This window comes from Equus caballus, chromosome X (genome assembly GCF_041296265.1).
Source record: "Equus caballus isolate H_3958 breed thoroughbred chromosome X, TB-T2T, whole genome shotgun sequence".
NCBI classification, from domain to species: domain Eukaryota; kingdom Metazoa; phylum Chordata; class Mammalia; order Perissodactyla; family Equidae; genus Equus; species Equus caballus.
In genome coordinates, this window is record NC_091715.1 from 988641 (window position 1) to 999606 (window position 10966).

General features: G+C 49.1%; 1 protein-coding gene across 3 annotated transcripts in view; it reads left to right on the plus strand.

The window, feature by feature from the left end:
- GYG2 (glycogenin 2) overlaps positions 1 to 10966 on the plus strand; it is a 69431-nt gene that overhangs the window by 20708 nt on the left and 37757 nt on the right. For 2 of the 3 annotated variants that reach the window (XM_023634435.2, XM_023634436.2), the window contains exon 8: positions 444 to 650. In XM_023634435.2, the coding sequence (XP_023490203.1) occupies positions 444 to 650 (207 nt within the window). Of the gene's footprint in view, positions 1 to 443; positions 651 to 5633; positions 5757 to 10966 lie in introns of those variants that run through there. The other variant, XM_023634437.2, reaches the window with a different exon arrangement.

Below are 10966 nucleotides of genomic sequence, written 5' to 3' on the forward strand. Positions count from 1 at the left end.
TTTCTGCCAGATGGGTTGCTGCACGTCAGGTTGTATATAAAGGAAAGTAAGACTTCGAGTCATCTGGTTCTGGGAGAGAAAACGTTGAGAGCTGTCTAGGAAACACGTGCTGGGTGGTCCAGCAGGAGGACCGCCTGTCACCTGAGTGTTGAATCAGAATTCGCTTTGCGAGTTGTCCTGTCGGGGATATGAGAGCATTTGCTCTTGCCTCAGAGCATCCGGCTCTGTGCAGGGTCTGCTCAGAACATTTACAGGTTCTCGGGGCCCGATTGAATAAGCCCACGTGGCATTCGTTAGTTGAGCTTATGTGTAATGAATCCAGAAGGTCGGGCTGAGGAGCCCCAGGCATGCAGAGGATGGGACGGCACCTGGGGCTTCGAGGGCAGCTGGAGGGTTGAAAAGATATAAGGAGGACTTAGTAAGAGCGTCCGCTTTTTCTGCAGGCTTGCCTCGGTGGCGTTGGGGCACCATGTGCAAATTCAGCTCCCAGTGCTGAGGGGCCGTGTGCAAATTCTGTGCCCAGTGCCAGAAACCTGTGTGCAGATTCAGCGGTGGGGTCCAGCCAGGCGTGGCCTGCTGAGGATCCTTCAGAGACGAACGTGGGAGTGGACGAGACCCTACCCTCACCTGAAGGAGGCCATTCTGAAGACGTAAGTACCTGCACCCCACACGGGTGTGACGGAGAATCAGACACTGGCTCCCCAGGGAGCCCGCTCAGAGAGGCTGCTTCCTCATTCCCAGCGAGGGGGTTTAGAGGGAGAAACCTAGTCTTCGGTTTGCTCTGGTGTTGGGGGCTCCTGCGTTTATTTAGAGCATTGTGCAATTATGTTTTGTGGTATACCGAATAACGGTGCGCCCCGCCGCCAAAAGAAAAGGAGATGAGATCAAAGAAACAGAGGTCAGACAGAAAGATGGGGAGATGCTGCACTGCGGGCTTCAGAGATGGAGGAAGAGGCCAGGAGCCAAGAAAGCTGGAGAAGGCAAGGGAATGGGTCATCTGGAGCCTCCAGAAGGCGCACTGACACCTTGCTTTTAGCTCCTTGAGACCCGTGTTCAAATTCTGACCTCCAGAACTTTCAAATAATCAATCTGCATTGTAATTTCAGCCGCCCTGTTTGTGGTCATTGGTGACGGCAGCTACAGGAAACCCATAGACACATTGAGAACAGCTGTCTAGTCTCATCCAGATATTGAGGGCGTCCCAAAACTTTCAGGTTCAGAAGGCAATGCTCTTGTCCCCCCTCTCGAGCCCGATTGCCAGGCCACACGGCTCTGCGTGCTGAGAGGTTTCAGCAGGATCCCCGACTTGAATGTGGCTTGCAGAGATCCATGTTGACCCCATGTTCGTTTCTATTGAGGTGGGGTCTGCAGAATTCTATCCTCAGAGAAGAAAAACGAGAGTGCAGCACCTTATTTGCAAAAAGAATCGTATTCCACCAGGCTGTCGTTTCTCCATCCACGATTTCCAAGCAACGACATTGGGTCAATGCTGGATGTTTCAAGATTTCTCATTTAAACCCTTACGTTGAAAGGCATTTTCAGTCCCTTGAATTTCTCACTGGAATTACGATGAGCTCGTAAGGGACGGATTCGGGGGCTGGGTTGAAGGGAAGTCATATTTTTCTGTCTATTTCGATAGCTTTGGGGGAGCTCTTTCCTGTTGATTATAAGCCACCGCTGTTTAAATTTTAGCAAATTTCTTTGGAAGGAACCCTATGTGTCACTATTGCATGGGATAAATTCTATGCACGCTGTAATAATTTTTGAGTTTGGATTTTGCGTCCATCCAAACAAACGGAAAGACCCTCAGGTTCGGACGATGAAGACAGGTGGTAGAAAATGAGCTTTTTGTAGTTTTTTCATTCATCCTTATGTATGATGAGCTTCCCACAGCCCGGATGTGGCCCCGGGAAGTGCCTTATGTGAGTTAGATAAAGGACATCTGTTTATTCCAGTCAGGATCTGAAGAATCTGGCGGTTAGGCTCTTCCCTTGTGTGTAGGAGGAGGAGCCACGCCTGTAGTCGGGTTTTTAGGAAAATCAACATTCGCGTGAAATGTTTGGCGGACGATCAGACTCTGTTGAGTATAGACGACCATTTCCAACTCTAATGGTTAATTGAATGTGTCAAGTTCGCTGGGCTAAGGGATGCCCAGAGAGCTGGTAAAATGTCATTTCTGGGTGGGGGGAGTGTCTGTGGGGCTGTTTCTGGATGAGATTAGCATTTGAATGGGTGGACTGAGTAAGGCAGAGGGCCCTGCCCAGTGTGGGTGGGCCTCATGCAATCTGTTGAGGGCTTGAATGGAACAAAAGGGCGGAGGAAGGGCGAATTTGCTCTCTGCTGGAGCTGGGACATCCATCTTCTCCCGCCCTCGGACATCGGCCCTCTTGCTTCTTGGTTCTTTGGACTTGAACCGAATTACGCACCAACTTTCTGAGCCTCCAGCTTGCAAACGTCAGACGGTGGGACTTCTTAGCTTCCATAATCATGTGAGCCAATCCCTCAAGGTCAATCTCTTTCTGGCTATCTGTGTATATCCTATTGGGTCTGTTTCTCTGGAGAAGTCCAATACACACACTCCACCTTTCTAATTCCTGGTTATGTGATTTTGATCTTATTCCATCATTTTGGAGTGTGTCTGAGTGGTGCTAAAAGCATGGCCCAAGCTCTGTCTGAATCAGAATCATTTAAAAGGATTTGTCCTTTAGTCGACGACCTTAAAGCCTATTGTCGATCCCATGAGCACTGCCTCGTCACCGGAGACATTAGTCCCCCAGCCCAGGTTGTCGTGCATGCCCATCTCAGCAGAATCAGAACCATGTTCGCAGCGCACAGAGCGCTTCAGTTCCAAGAACACTGTATTCTCCGCATTCAATTCGTGTTAATTGTGATTTACTCGATTGCTGTGGGTTTGCTTGGTGTCCCTACCTTCCTTTTGGGTTGGTAACTGTTGACGAAGCTGTGGCTTAAAGAGCAGATAGCTGTCTTTCTGTGTGTGTGCGTAAGTACCATTTCAATCCAAGCCAAGCCAAGGGGAGCTTTTTCTCCTGAAGGGTGCAGGGCATGTCGGGCAAAGCTGACGGCAAGGATCGAGATCTCAGGAGGGTCTTTTCTTGATGCGCAGTGAGATGGACAATGGCAGCCAAAGACCGCAAGTTCATCGGCAGCAGCCCAGAGAGGAGGAGCGGTTGGCTCCGCCTGTGACCAAGCTTGGGGTGCCATTTTGGCAGGTGTCATGTGGCTCTGAACCCTACCCCATCCTCAAGAGGCCATCCTGGGGAAAGAAGGAAGGCGGGAAAAGTCTTCAGAATTGGAGTGAAGTGGGTTCCCAGGGGCCAGGACAAGTCCTGGGACAAGAGGAGGAACCCCCATCAAAACCGAAATCCCTCCCATGTCACTACGGGCTCTGGGGTCTGTAGATGCCACCTGGGACCCGCCGTCTTTCTGCGCCCAGTTGGAGTTTGAGCCCAAGGCCGAGGGTAGGGTCGGGGGACATGACTTCTTAGCCCGGTTCAGGATATTTAACTAGTTCTCAGAAGTAATTGCAGGCTCTCTCATCTCTGCGCCTCTGCGCAGCCTCGTTCCCTTCCGTCTCCCCCCACCCGGAGCTTCAGAAAAGTGCCGGAAGCCAACAGCCCACCTTCAAAGGGCGGGTCTCTGAAATGAATACAGAATGAGCCACCTCGAGACAGAACTTTGAGAAATAGGGAACTGCCATGGGGTGGAGGGAAAAAAGAAACTCATTCAGTGGAAGGCTTGCGGGAGATGACAGGCCGGCAGCGGACTTGTCTACTGAAATGCTTAATTCTGACAGGAGCGGGTTGGGTCTTGGAAGATCTGAGGGCAAGAAGGTGGGACTCAGGCATCCGATACCCAGCTGAGCTCACGCTTCTGCATCCGGGAGGACGTCTCAGCCGTGAAGGAGCTCCGGGGAGCAGCGTGCTGTGAGCGCCTCTTAAATCCTTCTGGAGGGGAACAGTGTGGATCCATAGAGAGCTGCGGTTGGAAGGGCTGGAGGTGCAACTAAAGCCACTTAAATAAGTAAATAGAGACTCAACCCCAAACATCTGGGGGCTCGTGTTTGCAGCCCACAACACAGACGTTGAAAACCTTGATGGAATAAAAAGAAGATAAACAGGAAACAGTGTTTTGGAGTGTCTGCTCCCACCCATTGTCCCATCCTTCATCCCGACTCCCGTCTCTGCTGAATCTTCCATCCTCCCATCTGGGACTGACGGGTTGGGGGTGATTGCTTTGTAAGGAAATCTCTACGGCGTGACTCTTTTCTGATGAGCGTGTGTCTCTGAAAGGGGTGAAGTCGATCGATACACTTTTAAAAGGGAGGGATGCTTTTCCAGGATCGGGAGGATGTATTTTCCCATTTCACACTCCCTGAGAGGTCTTTGGAATATATTATGCAGCCTGGCTGCCACCTACCGGCCATCCGTTGAATTATCGACCGTGGGTTCTTTATTTTGGGGAGCTGGAACCCAGTCCAAAAAAAAAAAAAAAAGATTATTTCCATAAATCCCTATAAGTATAGAAGAGCTGGGTCTGGATTCTGGGGTCCGTATTCCAAAGGGCAGCCTTTGTGCCCAGAATGATGACAGCCTTGTTGGAGACCAGGTCTCCGTTTTCAAGAGGAAAGCTGACAATCTAAATGACTTCCTATGTAAATTAGTGCAGTAGAAAAAATATATTTTCCATTTAGCATCTGCGCAGCCAAGTGTTTGGGTACGGGAATGGTGTAGTTAATGAAAAGAATATCTAATTGACATCCCATCTACAGGAATGTATTAGAGAAATCGCTTTGCCGTTTATCATCTTCTCAGCCAAGTGTTTGGGTACGGGAAATGTTGTGGCTAATGAAAAGATGAGAGAGGCCCTTCATTTTTATAAACGTATTGGTGGTTTTTACTGTGGTTCATAGTATATCTTATTTTTAATGAAACCTTTTAGGGAAGAATAACATACATATAAAAAAGGACACACTTATGTACTTCCTATGTATGCATCTTGAGGGACTTTACAGAGTGAAAAAACCCAAATAGCCATGATCCAGACCCCAGAAAGTCACCCCCAAAAGGCTCGTTGCACCCTGCCTGTCTCCGGAAAACGCTATGCCGACTTTGACCAAATCTAGCTTAGCGGTGAGCGGTTTCGAGCTCGTCCTAGACGGACTCCTGCAGTCTGACCTCTTTGGCTTGGCGTGTCTGTGAGCTCCATCCGTCGTGCTGAGTGACCCCGTGCTGAGTGAGCCTCGAGAATCGTGGCTGGCAGGGAGAAAACGCTGCTGGGAACAAGCGCGTGCACGCATCTCCTCGCCCTTCTGTGTCCACGGCTGGAGAGATTTGCAAAGTCAAAGGGTATGTGCGTACGTGCGTGTGTGTGCACGTGTGTGTGTTTTCGTTTTAGTCGATTCTGCCGAGGATTTTGCAAAGTGGTTGCCCCCACCCACTAGAGGCTTTGTGCTGTGTACATATTCCAGTTACAGGTTCTTTTTCAGTAGTATAGGAACTATTTTTTTTTTTCCACTGTGTTCCCTTTTCAACCCCTCAGCCGCGTCCGTGGATGACTAGAAACCAGTTCGTTCATATTTTGTTTGTGAGTAGCATGTTTTGTTTCCCGCTTAGGCAAGCTGACTCTAAACCCAGGTTGTGAAGAGGACCCACTTGGATTTCTTACGGGATTGTCATTGTTTTCCACGTTCACACTTACATCAGGAACCCACCTGGAAGGGATGTTACGCAGTGAGTGAGTTTGGGGTCAACCTTCATTGATCTCTAATTAACGCAGCACGCTTTATCGACGACACTGTCATTTCCCCACCGCCTCCTCCTGCTTTTCCTCTGCCATCCATCAGGCACCCACACGTGGGGGGTACCTATTTTCGGATTCTCTGTTCTTTTGTTTTATTTTCCTCTTTTTTGCACCAGTAACAGATTGTCACGATTACCCCGGCTTTAAAATATCTCATTACCGGTCCTGCAACTTCTGCCACGTTTTTCTTCTTTCCTTGCCTCTTCCAGCCCCTTTACATTTCCATATGAATAGTAGGACCCGCTTGGCAGGCTCCTGGAGAAAACCTTCCGGAATTCCGACTGGGGTTGCGTTGAATTCTATAGCTCAGTTTTAGGACGATGAATAACCTCAAATTCTCGAGTCTTCTATTCTGTGAACTTACGTCTTAACTGTTCGTTGCCTTAGTAGGAATCTGATATATTTCTTATAAACATATATTTATGACATATGTATCTTATATATATATATATATGCACACATACACACACATATATTCAGTCTGGACTTTCGTTATTCTTGGCGGGAGAGTTGCTGTGAAACACGTAGCTTCGCCAGTTGCTGAAAGTGGAAAATCCCTCTTTGGTTCTTGGACGGAGTCATAAATTTATATTTTTAGCTTCCTCCGGCAGTCATAACTTTCACAAGACTGCAGCCCGTGATGCAAAAGGGGAGCTTCCCTTTTATCTGTTCTAAATGGATGTGTTTATCAATTCCGCATCTGTTGTGCATAGATCTGGCTGCACCATCTGGCTGCGTGCCGTGTGCGCTCTCCGCCTCCCCTTTCCAGACCCGCAGCCCTTTTTTTTTGTAAGCCTGTCTCCATCCTTCCGTCTCTCTCTCTCTCCTTTGAGCCAAGAATCCCCTGAATTGTTTCCAGTTTCCCTTCTGTCTTTAGAGGTGACCTGAACTTCAGGCAGCTGGTTACGGGGATGAATCAGCGAAATCGTTATTATCCGAAGGATAAAAATAAATGCATTTCACAAAAGTCACGTTTTGCGGACGTGCGTTCGTTCGTAAGCCTGCCTGCGATGGTCGGAAGGGCTGACGTTGCACCACGCTGTTGCTAAAATCTCGTCTCCGAATTCTCCCCATGCTTTCTGCCCGCCGTGTAAAGAAGGAAGTACCTATTTGTAGCCAGTAAGAATAAGTGGAATATTTCCTATTAATGTATCAGTTTATATTTCAGTTGTGTATTGTTTTGAAACAAACCCGTGGGTCTTGTTCAGAAATGTCAAGTGTGAGTTGATCGAACTTCTCTTCCTTCGTGAGTTAAATTTGTGAGTTTCTAAGGCATCTACAGAAGACAAGCTGGGAAGCCAGAGGATTATTTCATCGTCTCTTATCAAATACGTAACTCTGAGTTAGATCCCTTTCGGGGGAGGATGCTCTTTCATGATGCCCACATGGAATCTACTGATCTGTTCTTTGTCGAGAGAAATTGAGATGACGGAATTGGCATTTCCCCCCATGTTTTTGAGATTACCCACATCTTTTGGCACTTCTCATTTGCCAGGCTAAGTGCTTCATTGGCGGCCCACCCCAACAAATCTCTGTGCGACATAAACCCAAGAAGCTTACGAGGTCATTTAGCAACCAGGGATGGGCGCCCGAGAAAAAGGAGCTGCTCTTAGCCCCAGTCTTTAATGTTTTGGATAACTTTATCGTTTTGCTTTACACTATAATTATTAAGAACTTAGTTTCATTTTTGGATTTCACATCCATAATCAAGATCTGGAAGAAGGAGCCCATATTTTAACTTGCACTACTGAGTTTAGGAGATGGAAAAAATTTTTGAAAAAGCGAATTTGTGATTACTGTGTTATCGTCTACATTTTAAATATTTTTTAATGAATTTCACCAATAATGACTTTTTTGGAGGGGTTGTCTAAGTTCTTACAGCAAACTTATTTCAGTTTCTTCATGTTCTGCCTCAGGACATTTGCACAGGCTGTCCTGGTTTTCTCAGTATGTTCTTTGGCTCCCTCCATCTCTACTCATTCTCTATCATTTCATCCTGTTCATCCTTCAGATGTCATTTTAGGTGCTACTCCTTCAGGAGTACCTTCCCCCTCCTGACAAGGTCGATGTGACCTTGATAACAGTGGCTCTCAGTTCTCCATGCTTTTTCTCCTTAGAATTTCTCACAGCCTGTCACTTTAGAGGGGTGATTTGTGGAACATCCAGCTTTCTCCTTGGACAGTGAGCATCAGGGTGGGACTCACGCCGTGGAGCCCACTCTGCCGTCTTCATACCTGCCTTTTGATGACTCTGTGGGGTCTGCGTGACTCCGTGCCTCGGTTAATGCAGGATGAAGCGTACTTTCTCTATTACCGAAATGCAGACATCATAGATTTGGGAGCTGAGTCTCGGAGCGGCCGGGCTCCACATAGGGTCAACTCAAAATCGCTGGGGCTGTGCCCGGGGAATCTGCATTCCAGGGTGGAGACTCAGTTCTGAGGACAGGCAGAGGAGCCTGTGCTGACGCCCATGTATTTCTGCGGCGTGCGTGCAGTGAGGATGGGCCCATTTGTCAATGATCTCTAGTCTCTGTGGCTGACACTCATTAGGTTCATGGCAGGAGCCTCTGGACCTTTTGTGGCGCCCCGCCTGTGCGCACAGGCTTGCTGCTTGACCCTGAATTCATCAGGGTAGGCGAGGGGCTGTACCAATGGTCCCCGGATGTGGAAAAATCTCTTTCTTGTTGGTGTTGCCGTCAGCTGGGGAGGCAAAGGCATGCAGCGTGCCGTCATCGAGGGATCCAGGATCCTCCCGTCGTTCTGCTCCATCTTCTTGTAGGGCAGCTCTTCCCCGCTGTGGTCCCCTGAGAGAGAATTAGGGTCTCCTGTGGCAGCCAGTCGTGCAGATAATGCACTGAGTTGTCTCCTGCGCGTCTGGGATGGTCTTAGCTGGGTGCCGTCCTTGGGAGCGTTGAGAAAATAGTCACTCGAGTCGCTTTTGGTCGAGGTTCATTTTCTGGCGGGACCCCCGTTGCAACAGGCTGGGGGGACCTTGCTGTTCCCCTGACCTGTGGGGACAGAGGGTAGGAAAAGCACAGAGGGTGAGAATGAGTCACACAGCCCCGCTTAGATGCAAGGAGACCGGCGCAGGAGTTTGATGGGTGCAAGCCCGAGACAAGAGCAGACGGGGGCGTTTTCAGGTGAGCTGTGTTCCTTTAAGGTTTGTTTTTGCAAACTTGTTTTTGCTCTCTCTGTATGACAGATGGTAGGCTGGCCTGAAATTGAGACTATAGCCGGAGTGATGGGGGACCCGTTGTCACCACCGTCCCCCCCAACTTGCAGACTCCACAGAGACCCCAGCCACCTCGGTACACCCCACTTACGCTTCTTTGGTGCATCCGTCTTGCTCATGGCTCGTTTTTCTTTTCAGCGTGTCTGTGTCCGATGAATACCAGAGAACACGCCCTATGGTTTTCTTCTTCCTCCCCTGACCTTTCTGAGTGGTTTTCCCAGATGAGTGTATTGATGACCCAGGTGGATAAGGGACCCGCTTGTCTACCCAGATTTTCCCGCCTCCTCCATCATTGTGTTTCCTGTTGGTCGTTTGCTTTAGGAAGAATTAGGAAAGAAAAAGATGCAATGGATCATATCCGCCATCCCTGGGGCCGGCCGCATGCACGCACACCAGCCGGTGATCCCAACTTCCAAGCTGACTGTGTTGAAATGACTCCGCCTGCTTCTCTTGGTGCCTCCAGCCCGTCTGCTTATCTGGGGTGCTTGGTCCACGGTTTTTCTCATCCTTATTGATGATGCCCTTTCTCTCTGTGTGAAAGCAGTTCTGCAAAAGTTAATTGCCGTCAACTGGAGGGGCTGTGCTGTGTTTTCCTGCAGAGCGAGCATGGAAACCAACGCACGGCGATCCATTGTCTAAAAGGAACAGAATCAAAGCTGGGAAATTTGGGGTGGGGGGGGATGAACGTTTTGATGCAAATGGAGCATGCAATGATTTCTTCTTTGAGAGAACGAAGATGCATGCTTCCTGTCCCTTTCTCTTACGGATGTCGACCTCTTAAACTTCATTCTCTCTGTGGATGCCTTTAGTGAAAGCGATTGCTAATTTTTTTTTTTTTTCTCTAACAATGATCTAATAACATCTTTTGGTCTTTAAGTAATAGCAGGTATGGCTCTGGAGCTGAGCATCGGGGCTATGATGAAAATGAGTACTGAATCTTGAGTCTTGGTCTGTTTGGGCTGCTATCGCAAAAAAACTATAGAGTCGGGGGGGCTTATAAACAAGAGAAAGTATTTCTCCCGGTTCTGGAGGCTGCAGGTTCAAGATCAAGGTGTCTTGTCCAAGATTTGGTGTCTGTTGAGGACCAGCCTCCTGGCTCACGGATGACCGTCCTCTTGCTGTGTCCTCATGGGGTGGGAGGGGTGAGGGAGGTCTCTGGGCTCTCTTTTATAAGGGCACTAATGCCACTCATGGGGGCTCCACCCTCATGACCTCATCCCCTCCCCAGAGCCCCACCCCCTAACACCATCCCATTGTGGGTTAGGCCTCAACATCTGAATTGGGAGGTGGGCACAAATATTCAGTTTATAGCACCATATATTTGGAATCTGGCCTGCTAGATAATAACTATTTCAGTGTGCGTGACACTTTTACCAGAATTTCCCCTTGGGGAAAATGTACACGCTTTTTTCTCCTACTTTGTCAGTCTAGGCAACGCCAAATGCAGGATTTGGAACTTATTTCTAGCGCTCTTGGTGACAGGGTTCCTTCTGAAACTCCACTGGTTTGCACGTGGCACTCGGGCTTGCCTTCCTCGAGGGCAGCCCCTGTGTAATGATTTTGAGGCTCTATGAATTGGTTATTGGTGGGTGACGCGGTGTGGGAGTGGTGTTGGGCAGACCTGCCGTGGACAGCTAAGCTGTGCGGTGGGTGAGTTTATCACCCTCTCTGAGCATCCATGCATTGGTGACAGGGGTGCCTGCCTCCTAGAGCTGGGTCTGGATGGGACCCTCGTTGGTGCCTGGCTCCTAAGATTAGCTCCAGTCCTATCACCAAGGCTGCTCCCAGCGGATGGCGCCAAGAAGGTCCCCACCTCCTGGGCGATGCACACGCCTGGGATGGCGTCCTGGTCAGTTGGGCGCCGTGAGCGCTAGGACACGGACTCTGAGTGGTTCATTCACTCATCTGAGGCGCA